Source organism: Malaclemys terrapin, chromosome 1 (genome assembly GCF_027887155.1).
Source record: "Malaclemys terrapin pileata isolate rMalTer1 chromosome 1, rMalTer1.hap1, whole genome shotgun sequence".
NCBI lineage: Eukaryota > Metazoa > Chordata > Testudines > Emydidae > Malaclemys > Malaclemys terrapin.
Window position 1 is genome coordinate 113,720,944 of NC_071505.1, and position 17,663 is coordinate 113,738,606.

General features: G+C 39.4%; 1 protein-coding gene across 2 annotated transcripts in view; it reads left to right on the forward strand.

Moving 5' to 3' along the window:
* PTPRO (protein tyrosine phosphatase receptor type O) overlaps positions 1–17,663 on the forward strand; it is a 199,627-nt gene that overhangs the window by 129,889 nt on the left and 52,075 nt on the right. For both annotated transcript variants that reach the window (XM_054036062.1, XM_054036071.1), the window contains exons 8-12: positions 1,438–1,558; positions 3,961–4,154; positions 6,969–7,080; positions 15,106–15,257; positions 17,224–17,344. In XM_054036062.1, coding sequence (XP_053892037.1) covers positions 1,438–1,558; positions 3,961–4,154; positions 6,969–7,080; positions 15,106–15,257; positions 17,224–17,344 — 700 coding nt within the window. The remainder of the gene's footprint in view (positions 1–1,437; positions 1,559–3,960; positions 4,155–6,968; positions 7,081–15,105; positions 15,258–17,223; positions 17,345–17,663) is intronic.

The window sequence follows — 17,663 nt, forward strand, 5'->3', positions numbered from 1 at the left end:
GAATGTCCCCAAAGTTGAGGATGATGGGATCTGAGGTTTCAATTCAGGCCATTGTAGTGATAGATCTGAATACAGGGTGCAAGTACAAATAATCCAAACTGCCCATGTTCTAGCTGCATCCCAGCCAATACGAATTCAGACTTCTGTGGGTTCAGGTCCACCAGAAGTGGTTTATGATGTGATGACAAAAAACCTTGAGGTAGACTAGAGGAAGAAGTTCTGGTTTGGGTTAATTTAACTTTGTGGTTAGAATGTGGGCCTGAATTACAGCTTCATGAGCACTGCAAAAATGTATTCATAACCATTTATTTGAATAAAAACTGAGAATTTGCTTGGAAAGTATTTGTATTGCTTTTTAAACTATTTTCATTGAACATTTGCCCACCTCTAACCAGAACTCAGCCAGGTTCTCCTGCCTCTATTATTGATGGCCATTTGTTTGAATTCTCCCTGGCAAGCAGAAAGAAGTAAGACCTGGTACAGAGTTCATCCATTCCTTCTCCCGTTGCCTATAAATAAAAGCTATCCTACCTTCCTAAAGGAGCTCCCTAGATTGACAGTTGCACTACCATCTCCACTGTCATAAAACATTGTTCACGCTGACAGCTGCTTGAACAATTTCATGCTGGTAATACAAATTGTTAGAAATTGCGCTAAGATTGTTGGTGAAAAAACGTCTTTCCCCTATTCACTGAAAAGATGCAGTAAAAGATACTTTTCCCAAGGCTGCTCTGTACATTTACTGGATCAGACTGAATCCACCATCTAGACAGCATCCTGCCTCTGGCACTGGCCAGTATCTGATGCTTCAGAGCTGAGGTTTTTATGCTGATGCTTCAGTACCAGATGCTTCAAAATGGGGGAGGGGGGGAATCCATAAGCCCCCTAGCTAATTTGTACAGTGCTGTACTTGAGGGGTGGGAGAGGGTAATTCCTTTCTGACCCATGCAATCAACTGATACCCTGACTCTCATGAGGTTAGAATACTATTATAATATTGCCTTTAGCTCACATAGCCGCAGATGAATTAGATGGCCACAAAGTAATTTCAGATGTTTATTGAAACCACAGTATGTAAACACAGAGTTACACCTGAGAGGAATCTGGTGCTCTAGTCTCATTACCATACAACATACTCAATGTAAATGGCTCCTTGTTGTCATGGCTGACCTTGTACTGCAGTAATAAAGAGTGTTACATTCTCTGGGTCAAATCGTGAGTGAGCTCAGTGGGCTGAGCAATCACAATTCCCATCTCAGCATTTGACTATCCTGTTCTCACTGAAATGAATCAACATTTTGCCATTGACTTCAGTAGGTTCAGAATTATGTCCTTTGCTGCTGAAATGCAGCTAGGTGAGTACTATTTCGGCCCTCCTTTTTTCTTTCTTACTCACCAAAGGAATACTTTGTATCTTATTTGTTCCCCTTCTGATAGGTGAATTCAAGCAACAGCATCATTGAAAATCTTGTTCCCGGTGCCCAGTACCAGGTTGTGATTTATTTACGTAAAGGCCCATTGGTTGGACCTCCTTCTGATCCTGTTACATTTGCCATTGGTAACCCATGCGTCTACTATTCAAACTGACTTTTTGTTTTGAACAGCTTATCTATTAAATCTCTTAGGGTGCTCCTCCACTGGAGCAGGAGATGTAATTTCTAGTTCGGGTAGACATACCCACGCTAGTTCTTGTCAAGCTAGCAAGCTGAAAATACCAGTGTGGCTGCGACTGCACAGGCGACAGGACAGTCTAGTCACTCCAGATGGGATTGTACTTGGGATGGTTAGCCCATCACACCACCTGTGCACCGGGATTGCACTGCTATTTTTAGCTTGATCCAAGCTAGCACAGATGCATCTACCCCAGCTTGAAGTTACACCTTCAGCCCCAGTGTAGACATATCCAGAGTCTGTTCAGAAGTGTAGCATGTTTTGCTGGGTATGCTTGCCATGTTGGTGGTTAAAATAGTTTTTTTTCATGTGTTTAACTCCATTACTGAGGATGGGAAGAAGTGCAGGAGGTATCTGAAGGTGTCCTCAGTGAAAAGAGTGACACAGCCTATTAGAGGGTTAGGCTTTCACTCCAACATACAAGGAGTTATGCCTAAGATTTAGAAATGAGGGAGCTGAAGTTAGGGACCTATATTTATACTTAAGAACCTAAATAAATAGTGTCACTTTTAGAGGTGCGGAGCATCCATGAGAGTTGGTGTCTTCAGTAGGAGCTGAGAGTAGTTCAGCACCTTGGAAATTAAGCCATTAATTTGTACATGGATTTAGGAACCTAACTTTAAGCTACCAGGTTTTCTGAGAAAATGCCCCGTAAGGGATACAGTGTGCCACCGTGGTTAAGACACTGGACTGAGATTCAGGAGATCTGGGTTTTTTTCCTGGTTCTGTCACTGGCTTGTTGTATGCCTTGTAAGAGAGCAGGTGACTAGAAAGTAGGGCTCCTTGTTTCTTCTCCAAACTACTACGCACTGTCCTTGATGGAAGGAAAAAAGAGAAAATGACAAAATTAACTAAATAAGACCTGCCCAGAGCCCATGTACTCCAAGCAGTCTGCTTACACACTGCCAATTGCAGGATCTGGGTCTAAGGCAATATGTTCAAATAAATAGTCTATAAATTGGTGAAGAAGGTATTTTTAATGGGGGGGGCAGTTTGGGGAGGTTATTAGAGACAACTTGTGCCCAACTTCTATGAAATATCAAATATTGGGCATATTTTACAAATTTCCCATGTTTTTCACAAATATTTGGGCTGCTAAAGTTTTGTTCACCAGCTGTAAAGACTTGAAACATTTTCAAATTTCTGCTTTTATTTGAAAAGCTAAACCAAAAAAAAAAAAAGAGGTAAACCTCTCTAAGTTTCCCCCCACCCAACCCCCCATAACCCAAAAGTTCTTGCCCAAAGGCCATTTCTAGGCATATCTTCTAATCTGGATTTTGTAACAAAATTAGGGGTGTCATGGAATCAAACAATAACGTGTGACACATTCAAACAAGGGCAAATTCATAATTCAAATTCCTATTTAAAAGGTTTGGTTTGGTGAAATTATTGGTGGTGGTTAAGGCTAAAGCAAAAATAAGAGAAATAACACTTACAAAAAGTAGTTCTCCTCTTCATCCTCAATGTCATAGTTTCATTAGAAAGATATCAACAGATTCTGAGAAGGTGCTGAAAGGATAGATTTATGAGGGAATGGATGGTTTTGTGCACTGTTATACATTTGGACATTCTGGGTTTTATTCTTTGCTCTGGCACCTACACAGAGTGGATTAAACTCTGCAACCTTTACTCATGCTGAGGAATACCTACTTAAGCAGGTAGTCCCATTGAAGTACACATCTGAGTAAGTGCTTTCCAGCATGAATAAAGGTTGCAGAGTCTGGCTGTGTGAGAGATTTGTTCAAATCACTTGACCTCTCTCTATTTCAATTTCACCGTCTATAAAACAGGGATAATACTTGCATTCTGAGTCTTAACTAATGCTTGTAAAGCACTTTCGGATATTTTCCATGGACGGTTGAATAGACGTGAAAGTATTCTTTATTATTGTCTACGCTTTCACAAGTATCATGATTTTTAATGCCTCTGTTTTTGACTACCTACATTGAGACACCTTAAAGGATCCTGATTTTCAAAAAAGGTCTGAGCATCCTCCTTTGAAAATCAGATCTCTTCAAGACATCTCAAGTTGAGCACCCCAAAATGGAAGAACCCAAAATCTGTAGTCATTTTTGAAAGTTTAGGCCTATAAGAATCGAGGGACCAATGCTACAAGTTGTTACTTCTGTGTGGAGTCCCAACCAAGCTGTTAGGCATATGCATGGGAGTAATTATTGCCAGAATGGACCAAAAATATGAATAGATGGTTAAAGGGGAGAGAAAACTAGTTGTGAAAATGTGTGTAGTAGCTAATGACGATGTGAATAACCCCAGTTTCTTGTTTTATAGTACCCACTGGAATAAAGGATTTGATGCTTTACCCTTTGGGACCTACAGCTGTGATTCTCAGCTGGAACAGGCCTTACCTTGGGGTGTTCAGGAAATATGTTGTAGAAATGTTTTACTTCAACCCATCAACGATGACCTCTGAGTGGACGACCTACTATGAAATTGCAGCTACTGTCTCCTTAACTGCATCAGTGGTAAAGTAACCATTACAGATTATCACCCACACCTGCATGTATGGTGCTTGCTCCTGGTAATGTTTCTTTCAGATTTTGCCCACTGACCAGCAGACACACCAGATTCCATTAAACCCTGGATGTTTTCCACATGCGATAGAGAGATTTACCGTGATATTAGAGAGAGATTTTCCCCAGGGAATGCCAGAAAACCATGGTAAAGTTAATGCATGTGCAAATTATTAATTGTATACCTAGTAAGGGGATAGTAAATGGACCTTCCCTCCGTTGGAGTGTGGGTGGGTTCAGTGGCTATATATGGCACTGTAGCCCATGGGTGTTTGGTGTTCCAAGACTTCAAGGCAGATTCCTTCACAGCTTCAGTCCTTGCAGGACTTCCCTGTGCAAAGTTCATTTGCTAGGGCTGTGTTCAAGGTGAGAGGACTTGACCCTACAGAATTAAACATTAACCTCTCCCCACTGAATTTACTGTGCACTTCCACAGTTGTGTGGTCAAAAACTTTTGCAACTGTAGCATCTCCGTGAGGAAATAGCATAAAGCCCCATCTACATAGCTAGCATTGATAATGTCAGTGAGCCATCTGGCATATTTTGTTTTTGAGTTATGTGCATGCCAAAAGAGACTTAAAGACCCTGAACCTGCAAATGTGCTTAAGCATATGCATAAAGCTTTGCAAGATTGAGGACTTTCAGCAGAAGTGTACACTTCGTCCCCATCCGCACCCCCCTCCTTCCCCCTCCACACTTTTCTAGCTGTCAAGGGGGGATGGATAAATTTTGTTAAAACTTTACCTTTGGACTGAGAAAAAACATAGACAATTTCATCTGAAGAGGATAATTATTCAGAAAGTTGAGTTTGAAAAAAACAAGGATAGCAATAGCTGTTGCTCCTATTGAAAACTATAATCATTTGTGACTCATGCATAACACCATTCATGTAGTCATTGTAGTAACACTGGTTTAATTGGAATTGAGCATGCACCTCTAAATTTAAAATGTAAAACTCTAAGGAAACAAGAAGGCAAAATAAACTACTAAATGAGTAATTAATTTGTCATTATCATGATGCAGCAGAATTCGAGTAAAACCCAAGAGATCTTAGAAATAATGACATTTAATATGAAGTTCAAAAGTTAAGATGGTTGACAAGTAATATTGTCCACTGTTTTGTGCAATTCTAGTTGATATTGATGGGAGATACATGCAGAGATGAGGAGTTAGAGCTCTTTTATCTCAATTTAAATCTTTGCATGGAAGGATTAGATTTTTATTGGTAAATGTTGATTTCACCAAACACACACACAACGATGAAAAAATATTTCCATCAACGATAATTTAAATTTACAGATAGGCAAAGTAAGAAGAATGCTACTTAAGAACTTATTGCTTTGATGTAAGGATATTTATTTTGTATATTTGGATGTGAGATGTTGACAATTGGTGTGTTTTAAAGCTTTAGCTTTTTTAATCTCCATGTCCGCTGTCATTCAATAACTCTCTGACTCCCCATGTAATTTCCCACAACTGTGAAAATGTAAGTAGCTAAAATTCCAAAAAATGCTTAAAAATAAACATTGATGTTGTCTGTCAACATTGTAAGAAAATGAAAATTGAATTCTGCGAAGCCTAGCTGTCACTATACTGTTGACATGAAAGTGAAAGTTTCTTAAAGATGAACTGCAAAATTAAATAATAAATGTTGAATCCCATATCTGACGAGGCTGCATGGCACTATGGTTTAACTAACTTTATAACATTATTTTCAGTCTTTTAAGTCTTTGGCTTTTGGGGGTTCACTAGAAATGTCCAACAATGCACCATTATAAGACTGCCCCTGAAGTTTCCCTGTAACCATTACCATTCTGGCATCTGTGATATTGCAGAATCATGCATTCTGGGGCAACACTAACAAACCCTAAAAAAAACATATTGACTTGGCTGAGGTCAAAAATGGTTTTATGAAAATGTAGTTAAAAATATTCTGGGTTGAATTCCCCCCTTGTCTTGAGTATGACAGAAAAACAGAGAATATTTATATTATGAAATTTGAAACAACAAATCAAAACAAGAAGTTCTACTTTTTTTAAATGAAATTTCATTGAAATAAACGTGTTCCCATGGAACATCTTGATTTTGCCTAATGAGCATTTTCTGACAGGAAACTTCCATCACAAAACTTTGGACCAGCTCTAGAAATCAATGAGAGTGTGGGGACATGAGCAAATCCCTGCTCCCACATGTATGTTTGTACACAATATGGTTGCCATGGCTAGGAAATGGTCTCTGTGCATAGCCCATTGCACAAATTAAAGGCTCGGTCCTGCAAACACTTACATATATGAATATCTTTACTCAAGCGAATAGCTTCCTTGTGAGCAATGGTGTACTCACTGGAGTAAAGGCACACACATCCTTAGGGTGAGTACAAGATCAGGGTATAAATGATTCATGGGAATGGAATGTACGAATGGCAGCGGTCTTGCAAGAGGATATGGATCCATGCTATTGTAGCTTTTTTAATGTATTATTGCATTCCTTTCTGGGAGAAAAGAGGGTTAAGAGTAACATTTCTTTTCAAGCATCTGCCAGAATTTAGCCCTGCTTTTTTCTCTCTCTTTGAAAAGAGTTTACAAATCTAAAAGTTCAAAATGGGCTAGATTAACCACAGATTTAAGTGGGCACTGTTCCACTCAGGTCAGCAGCATTGTACCCATTGTGGCAGCAGTAAATCTATTCTATAGCAAGTGGCAGTCATGTTTTACATTGACAAAATCTTTACTGAGCAGTGACTTGCCATTTGCTGTCCCTTTACAGAAAATAGCCAATCTATTGCCCGCTTGGTATTATAACTTTCGGGTTACCATGGTGACTTGGGGAGACCCAGAACTGAGCTGCTGTGACAGTTCTACCATCAGCTACATAACAGGTAAGCAGCAGCATGGCAAGTGGTTGATGGAGAAGTGCAAGGGGAAATGTGAGTTCTGAGGAAACATATTTAAGAAGATTATGGTGGTGTTCACCTGTAAATATTTGTGCAGGGGCATTTTAGAATTTAATTTTAAAGCCTTGTAGGGCAAAATGTGAAGGTTGTTTTGATTCATTACAGACATCATTTCATTGCTGATCTGCCCCATGAGTTTCAGTGATTCTGCTTATACCTTTATGCACCATTAGTTTTGCCCACGTTATTACTGAATTTGTGTAGCTCTGTTGTGATGAATGATTGCTGATTGGCTGGAGTTGAGAGGGCAGGGGTCAGGAGTTATAAAGACTCAGCTTTGAAAGATTCCGTCTGTTCTGGGATCTTGGGTTGACGGGGCCTGCTCTGGCTTTGGAAGACTTAACCTTTGACTGACATTAGCTTAGAAGCCTGGCTTAGACATAAGCCTGCCCAACCTTGAAAGATTTGCTCCACCCTTGAAAGGCTTTGCTCAGCCTAGGGTGACCAGAGGTCCCGACTTTGGGGTCTTTTTCTTTTATAGGCTCCTATTATCCCCCACCCCCTGTCCTGATTTTTCACACTTGCTGTCTGGTTACCCTAATTCAGCCTGTGAGCTTCCAGGCTACAGCAGGCCTCTGCCTAAGCCAAAGACCAAGTTTAGTCAGGAAACATATCAGAGGCCCACACAACTTGCCTATTCAGCCAAGACAAAGGATTGTTCTAACTCTGGATTCCACTTTAGCTGGGAGCTGTATTATTATGGACCAGCTAAGGGAGTTTTTGTAAATTTAATGTATTTCAGTTACTATGGAACCTAAAACTAAACAAAGTATATTTTTATTGTTCCCAAGTCCTTCTTTTTTCTCCCCACCTCTTTCCCCTTCATGGTATCTAAGTCTACACCCCACAGTTCACACACATTAAATTGCTATGTGACATTTATTACAACATAAATAGTTAACATTCTGTAGGGCTGTTTATTTTAGTGCAAAATGAGGCTGGCCATGTTTTGTGCTACAATTTTTTCACACTCCCAGTTGGTCTTTGCTGACAAGTGTTGCCTCTGTTCATTGCAAGGGGATGGGTCGGGGAGGATAGTCTTGGGGTCAAGGCACCGGACTGACACTTGGGAGGCTACCTCTAAGACCTTGGGCAAGTCACATAGAGCCAGATCCTCAGATGGCTTCATTGTCTCCCAATGAGTCCTTGTCTGTGGTTGATGCCCCTTCACTCCCCACTCAGATACTTGGGGTTCAGTTCTGCAAGATGGTGAGCAACTACTGGAGATGCTGAGCACCATCAACTCCCATTGACAAGGCCATCACCCTTTAGGTAACACTTTCAGGGTTGAAGGTGGAAGTAAACATATATTGCCTTTGGGAACACTATATACCTCCCAGAAATAGGTTTAAAAAGTTGTTCCAGTTTAAAAAGTTGTTCCAATTTAAAAAAGCCAATGAAATACTGTGGATGGACTTCAACAAGGGTTGTGTAATTTTAGGATGATTAATAATAATTATACAAGCTCAGCTAGAGTGTTTGCAGACCAACTGTGCAGCAATACATAATTGGCCAGGTGGATCAAAGATGTATTAAAGGAGAAGGAGGTTGCCTTCCCCAGAGCTTCAGTTAATGACTACTTTTGGAAGCAGGATATGGGAGTGGATGGTCCATTGGTCCATCTATTTCAATATCTTCCTTCCAAAATATTGGAATGGATGGACCAACGCTCACTTGACCTGGGTTCTGTTCATGCCTCTGCCACTGACTTCTTCTGTGACAAATCACTTGACCCCTCAGTGCCTCTCTTTTCTGCTCCCACCCTTATTCTGTCTTGTCTATTTAGATTGTAAGTCTTTCAGTGCAAGGAACATATTTTACTATTTGTATATACATGGTAAAGCATGATGGGGCTCTATCTGTTGGGGCCTCAACATGCTATCACAATACAAATAATTAATAATAAGGTACTATTCCTCTGAAACAAAAATTATATTATGGTAGAAGCAAAATTGAATTACTTTGGGGGACTTGCAATACCCTGAGCCAGTACCTGCTACTGTCTCCAACAATGACAAGCATGTTAGTTTGATATTTTTACTAAAAGGATCAGAAGTGAAATAATGTTGTTTGATACTCATCAGACTTCCATTGTTAACACCTCTAAGTTTCAATTTAGCAGAAAAATCAAGCTAATGGATTGGATGCAGTGGCAGATATTGAAGGTGGGGAGCAGAGGGCCATCCATAGTGCCAATTGAAAACTGGGGAAATTGGATTTTTGACACACCAAAAATTTTCATGGAAAATGTCTTTTGGATGTTTGTCCCAAACCAGCGAAATATTTCCTATAGAAAATGTTGATGGGGGGGGGGGGGATCAGCAAGAATTTTTGCAGAAAGAGAAAATAAATTTCTGACCAGCTCTAATTATCTAGCTGCTGTCAAGTGATGCTGTGGTGGGAAATGAGGAAATGCCCTTTTTTCCCCTCCAAAATTTAAAACCACATCAAAATCAACTTTTCACGCAATGAGAAGGGAAGGAAAATATGCATTTTCTCCCCATGACCAAAAAATCTCCATTGCCACCTGGATACTGAAAACAAATCCGATTTCCCCTAGCTTCCTGGATGTAAAAAACCCCAAATGATTCTTACCCCAATACCCAAACCTCTGGCTCCCCCAGACAATTTCTGCAGTGTGCAGTCGTGTGACATTTTGAAATCTGCAAAACATTCTTCAATGAGAATTTAACATTTGGAGAGTAGTGTAAAATACACTGAAAGCAATGCAACAATAAATAAATAGCACCAGGAACACATTACTGATTGGATCAGCCTGACAGAGGACAGTGAAGGGACAAGCACGTCGGGAATTCCTGTGCAGTGGAGCCAGAATGCACCAGAACACCGTGTTCTGGAGCTTTTGAAAAGTCACGTTGCATGGAAGACACCATTTTACTCTACAAAATTGCATTCTCCATGTGGGCTGACCTCACACATTCAGTGCACGTGAGGTCACACCACATGGAGAATGCCATTTTGTAAAGCAAAATTATGTCCGCTGCACAGTCTGGAGAGCACCATTGTGTAGAGCAAGTGCACCTGTGTAACTGATGGGAAAGCAGTGAATAATTCTGATCCTGCACAAGATCAACTAGAACCCACTTTCTCCTAGCTGGGCTAAGAGCAGTAAAAATTTGTCACTAAAATCAGCCCACCTATTTTCCATCTACTCCCGACTGTTCAGGCACTTCTGCTTGGTCTGGAGGTTAGGTGGGGGATTTGTGGAGATGGTGTTACAGAGGCAGCTCAGTGAGCACCACTTGCAGGGGATCTAATATAGATAGGCCTGATTTAGCTGTCAGACAAAAATAATCACTGAATCCTGGCTGCACTGAAGAAATGGCAAAATCCCATCCTGAAACATCTGCTCAAACTGCTTTGGGCTCTGTTGTCAATGATTTTTTGGGCATATGACTTGTAAAATTAATAGTGACTGCCAGAGTCCTGTGAATACTCTTTATATGATAACATTTTTCACCCATTTTCTGTGTCAGTGTAATGAAGTCACTTTTTAACCATTTGGTTGCTACATAATATACTCAGCCAAGCATGAGGGAAGAAATATGTCTCTCCACACCTTTGTTCTGTGCTTCAAGGACAGATTTTAAAGTGCAAGTGCCCCAGTAGGGTCCAGACTCTTCAATATGGTGTTTTCAGAAGATGCAACAAAACTCAGCCGTGGAAGGGTTACTACAAATTTTCATCTGCCATAGGGCTGTGTCCAGCGGTCATTGATGACAAGGAAAAACTGCCAGTGCCTTCAGTGGAGAAATGGATCAAGTTTTTATCTAGTAAACATGGACACAATCTGAAACAAATGAATTAACCTCTTGCATACTCTCTCCCTTGAGTTAGATGCTTTCCAAAATCAAGAACTTTCATAGAGTTCATAGATTCAGAGAGTTTTTTAAGGCCAGAAGGAATCATTAGATCATCTTGGCCTGTGATTATACAGAAGATCAGACATTGCATTTCATCCGGTTACCCCTGTATTGAGCCCAATGACTTGTGTTAGGCTAAAGCATATCCTCCAGAAAGGCACCCAGTCTTGACCTGAAGACTCCAAGAAATGGAGAATCCACCATTTCCCTTGGTCATTTGTTCCAACAGTTAATCACCCTCACTGTTAAAAATGCATGCCTTATTTCTTATTTCAATTTGTCTGCATTCAACTTCCAGCCATTGGTTCTTGTTATGTCTTTCTCCACTAGATTAAAGAGCTCTTTAGTACCTTCTATTTTCTCCTTTGTACAATGTAATCAAGTCAGCCCTCAATCTTCTTTTTGATAAGCTAAACAGCTCGAGCTCTTTAAGTCTCTCACTTAATGCATTTTCTCCAGCCCTCACATCGTTTTGTGGCTCTTTTCTGTACACTCCCTTTTCAATTTTTCAATGTCCTTTTTAAATGTATTCCAGAATCAATATTCCAACATGAGTCTCACCAATGCCATATACAGAGGTAAAATCATTCCCTACTTCCTACTCCCCTATGTATACAATCAAGAATTGTATTAGTCCTTTTTGTCACAGCATGACACTGGGAACACGTCTTGACTTGTTTGTATACCGTGGACCCCCGAGATCCATTTCAGAGCTATAGCTTTCCAGGATACCCTGTGCCGTAGGTATGTACGGCCTGCATTCATGCTCCTAGATATATAACTTTGCATTTGGCTATATTAAACTTCATTTTGTTTGAGTGGGCCCAGTTTACCAAGCAATCCAGATCACTCTGCCTGTTTTCATCATTATTTAATGCTCTGCCAGTATTTGTGTCATCTGCAAATTTTGTCAGCAGTGATTGTATATTTACTTCCAAATCATTGATGAAAATGTTGAATGGGGTTGGGCTTCGTACTGTTCTCTGCAGAGCCCCATTAGAAACTCCCCTATTCAGTGATGATTCCCCATTGACAGCTACGTTTGGAAATGTCAGTTAATCCATTTAATGTGTGATTTAATGATACTGTATAGTGCTAATTTTTAATCAGAATGTCACGTGGTACTAAGTCAAATGCTTTTACAAAAGTCTGTGTGTTGTATCTATACAGTTACCTTTATCAACCAAACCTGAAATCTCATACAAAAATTGAAATCAGATTTATTTGACAAGACCTATTTTCCATAAAACCATGTTGACTGACGTTAATTCTATTCCTATCCTTTAATTCTTAATTAATTTGAATCCCGTGTTATCTTTTCCATTATTTTGCCCAGGATCGATGTCAGGCTAACAGGTCTGTAATTACCCAGTCATCCTGCTTGCCCTTTTTGAATATTGGCACAACATTAGCACTCTTCCGGAATTTTCTTGGTATTCCAAGATTTATTAAAAATTCACATCAGTGGGCCATAGATCTTCTCAGCCAACTCTTTTTAGGACTCTCGGGTGCAAGTTATATGGGTCTGATGCTTTAAAAATGTTTATTCCTAGTAGATGCAGTTTAATATCCTCCTTAGTTACAAATGAACTAGAAAGCACTTCCTCCTCCTCCTGTGATATGAATACGTTATTCTGCTTCTTTCCAAATAAAGAACAGAAATATTTATTGAACACTTTTGCCTTTCCTGTATCCTTATTAACAATATTACTTGCTCTGCACAGTTTGAGCCTGATGTTCTAAAGAAAAAGCCTTTCCTTTTCTGCTTTTCCTGCTGTTACAACCAAACTTGTGTGCTTCTCTGATTGCTGAGAGGCTAAACCTTGTAGCCTGGAAATCTCAACATACCATTTACACTAAAACACAAAGATAATCACTGGTCTTGGGCCCAGATCCTGCAACAGGCTCCATGCAGACAGTGCCGCATGTGTGTGGACCCCAATTGAAATTAATGCCTGCATGGAGCTCATTGCAGGATTGCCGTTTAAGTGATCTACTGCAGCTGGAATGTAAAAAGAATACAACATGACTAGATGACATAGATCTTTCCAGCAACCTCTGGTCTGAAGTCCCCTGTTGGAGAGGACAAGTTGTAAGGCTTCAAGAATGTATATAAGTAAATGCACCACTTATAACCCCCCTCATTCAGCACCCCGGGCACCTGCAGCAACTGTGATACCCTGCTGTATTTACCATATGCGACCTTGTGACACCACAAACACTGCAAAGTAGGGAACTAATGAGGTTTTAATGGCACCTGCTATAAACAGTGGGATTTAAAAATACAAATTCATATTAAAATATAAAGCTGTTTATCTAGATGGAGGACAGAATGCACTCTGAAGCTAGTTAGTAATAAATATCATGATAAAGTGCAGCATGTATAGGTCTAAGATGGTTGGACCACCGTGTGTTTGAGTATAGTCATGTCTGTTCTTATTTGGAAGTTGTCCTTTGTTCCTTCATATGGATGCTTGTAGTTTCCATTTCCTCTCTTTCTTGTGTGTTTATTTTTTACATATCTTGCTTCCTCTTCATTATAAATCTGTTAACATTTTGAATGCACACAAAAAAGGAAACAAATGATCTTGTCCATGCTGAGAGAGAAATAGGAGAGAATTATTACCATTATTATTCATTTATTTCATTTCAATAATGCACTCAGATTGCTCATTACACAACTAGAGACAGTTCCTCCCTATGAAAGCTTGTACTCAGACAGATAGACATAAAAATAGGATGCACTGGGCAATCCAGAGTCGGGGGACGTCTTAAATTCATTTGTTGTGGGCATCATGGAAGAAGTGGGTTTCGAGAGGAACTTGATAGAAGTTCTATAATAAATACTATTAAAATTGCTTAAAATTGTGTTTGCTACCATCCTAAATTTCCACTTCAAAAACCTTTGTCCTCCTCTTAGAGTCAAAAGTTCAAATGCAAGATAAAATGTATATGCTCAGCTACGTTTGTGACAGCAACAGTGACATCCTGTGGCCACTTTAAAAATAGTCTAGGTTCTGATTCTCCACACCCTTGTGCCTTGTGTAGACATTCACACCTATATGAAATGAGTGTAAAAAGCACTGTATCAGAATGGTAGTGTGTTAAACTCACTCTGAACTCCCTTTGCATGGGTCTAAATGGCTTTACAAAGTGCAAGAACTTGGTTTTTTTCATCATGTAGTTCCCAAAAAATATACTATGCCCGCTGAATAATATGCTACTCTATTGTACCCACACAATGTCATTGAAGTCACTGTGGGCTCAGCTGTGGTTTTAAGGCATCATTGGAGTTCACCTCACTGCCTCTACTCCACTTAATTTTCCCATAAAGTTTATTTTGAGGACTTAAGTGATGCACAGGCTTTGCACTGGCTTTTTGCGTGGGAATAGAGTTAGTCAACATTTTTGTGCAGAAAGTTGTACTATTGAAAATGGGGAGGGCTGTTTTTTTCAAAACTAACATTGTTTTTGTTTTGCAGGCAAATGGCAATTTTGATTTAAAAAAAAAATCAGTTTTCCCACAGGAAATTTCAAAGTGAAAATTTCTATTTCTAATCAACATTTCTTAACAAGCCGAGCAGTTTTGTTCTGACTTTAAAGGTGGTTTTTGTTTGCAGAAACTGAAATGAAATGGCTTTAAGTAGAAAACGAGATTCTAAAGGAAAATTTTCATTTATTTTTCACTTAAAATGTCGTTTCATTTCAGTTTTTTTTAAAGAAGTTGAAAAGTTTTAAGTTTAAACTAAATGTTTAGGTTCATTTTTAAATGTGGAGTTGAAATAAAGTTTGTGTTTCAAATTGGTTTGAAACTTCCAACATTTTTCAACTGAGAGATTTTTAATTAAGACTTCTTATGTGGAAACTTTTCAGTTTTCCAACCAACTATACCTGCAAGCTAGTGCAATTATAGGTGTTAGTCTTATTTATCCATATCTAATTTTTTTTGTTACGCTCTTTCTCCCAATAAAGTCCCTTTGGCAGTGAGTAGCTAAGGTTAATTTTGGGACTTAATTATATATTAAGTTAGATTTTGTTTGTAACATCTTTTTCTTGTTCTCCCCAGCCCCAGTGTCACCAGAGATCACCTCAGTAGAATATTTCAACAATCTGCTGTATGTCAGTTGGACATATGGAGATGATGGGACCAACCTGTCTCATTCCAGGATGCTGCACTGGATGGTCATTGCTGAAGGCAAGAAAAAAATCAAAAAGAGCGTAAGTCTTAATAGGATTTTTAAAGCTTCATGATTGCGCATTTGTTCTTTCTAATGTTTTAAAAAAAAGTTGTCATGTTCAATACACAAACTTCATATTACAAACTATGGTCAGGTCGATTAAGCTTCCGCAAATCCCAGTGGGTTAAATGTACCCCTTTGCAGAGAGCCAGTATAAGGGCTATGCACCCTTTACAACCCATTTAAGACTTCAAAATAAAGTCGTTCTTGGTTTTGTTTTGTTTTTTGTTTTTTAAAGAAAGAATGAGTTTCCCATCAGTTATATCAATTTCAGGAGAACTTGTCTGTTCTTCTAGGGGAATTGTGGGAAGGGCATTGGAGGACTATCCACACTTAAATGATTTAGTCTGCATCCTCACTGCAAAGTGGGCAGGTTCCAGCCTGAGTTAAACCAGCGCTGAGGCATATCCCAGCTGGATCAGCTAGCCTAGGCTTTCAGCATTTCCAAACCCAAGTCAGAGATGTTTGCGCGTGGAGAGTGGTGGTGGTGGAGATTGGGTTTGAACTTGGGTAGGACTCTGGGTTAACTGAGTAGTGAAGACATACCTTAAGTGGGACTTGAGTAGTGCATAGACTTTGTTCTGGCTCTCGGAACAGGGGTAAATCTCACCCAACATAATGGATTTGTTTCATGATTTAAAAATAAAATATTTCCCTTCTGTTTTTGCTACCCCAGACTAGAAGCATTGAGATCGATCATGAGAATTAGTAAGTGAAACAACCATTCGTGTCTGATATGTTGAGGTGCTGAGCACCCATTATAACCATAAAATGAATTGGGAATTGTGGCTGACTAGCACCTTGTATGATCTACTCTTGCAAACAGAAAGCTAATCCAAGCAGGCTCATTTTAATGTGCACAACGGAAACCAATAACACCAAATGTGGTAAAATTAAGTGAGAATTTAAAAATGTAACCACAGTTTTAATAATATAAAGTGCTATCAGTAAAACAAGTAATATTTCTTAAAATAAATGAATTATATGATTTCTGACCTGACATGTTCCTTCAATTTTTAATTACTAGTGACTTAACCCAAAAACATGCCTGTGTTTCCTTTTTAGTTGCAGGCAATATAATTTACATATTCTTTCTCCAGGTGGTTATGATTACACAATTGGTTGAGGATGGGTACTATCATGAGGTTTCTGATGTGCATTGCTTGTAGCTGGGGTAGAAATGTGATGGGAACAACCTTTCTGATGGCATGTCATCAACTCTGCTTCCTGTTTCAGTGGCAACTGGGAAACGGGAGAGGTGCTTGGACATTAAAAATAATAGAGCAATAGTTATTCACACTCTTTTTGAACCTCAAAGCACATTCAGCTCCAGGTTCAATTTGAATTCTGGGCATGGCTCAAGTCAGTTCTTCCTATGGCCTAAGGCTGCAATCCACTCTCCGCATGTAGACCTATGCGGAGTCTCAGTGAAGTCAGCAGGGTTCCAAATGGGTGCAAGGATCCTCCCATGCAAATCTAGAGGCATGATCTTGGGTTATAGCTGTACAGGCTCACCCATCCCTAACTTTTATATTATTCCTAGAGATTCCAACCTGATTTTCAAATACCCAAAGTTCCAGGGTGCTCTGATCCATGGTTTGGTTAGAGTTATTCAAAAGTTTGGTGTAACTTGCAAAATCCAGATTTAAAAAGTCCCCTCAAAGTTGTTTTTTAAAAAATCTTTCACTAGCTATGTTTCTTTCAACCAATAGGAAATATACTGTAAAATTTACTTCTCTCTGCACTGTGACATTCTATTGAACTTGTGTCTTGCATCCATCAATGTCATTGGGAATTAGAACATATAACGAGTGCAGAGTATGCAGAAGTGATTTATACTGATGATTAGAATTTTGTCCAGAGTGCATTAAGTGTTTGATTTATTTCTTCAAAGAGGCTCTCTTATTTGTATAATATTTAATACTTGGTACCAATGATCATTGTAGGTGACACGGAATGTGATGACTGCAGTTCTGAGCCTGCCTCCGGGAGACATCTACAACCTTTCAGTGACTGCTTGTACTGAGAGAGGCAGCAACACCTCCACACCACAGATTGTGAAACTGGGTGAGAATGTGTTTGTTTGCCTGGTTAATTGTATGTAGCTCAAAAGTATAGGCACATACCTGGCTCTTTTTATTTAATAAGGGCTATAATATACTCACCTTGATTGGTACCTTATGCTGAGAGTAGTCCCATTCACTTCAGTGGGACTACTCTCCAAACAAGGTTCTACTCAAGGTGATTAGGAGAGGCAGTATCTCACCCTAAGAGGCAGTAAGTAGAGCCTATCCAGAACAACATGAGAGAGCACTATTGTCCCATAATTGTTCCCCTGTAATTGGTCCAAACACACCCAGACTTTGGAGTTTGAACCCAAGCTTTG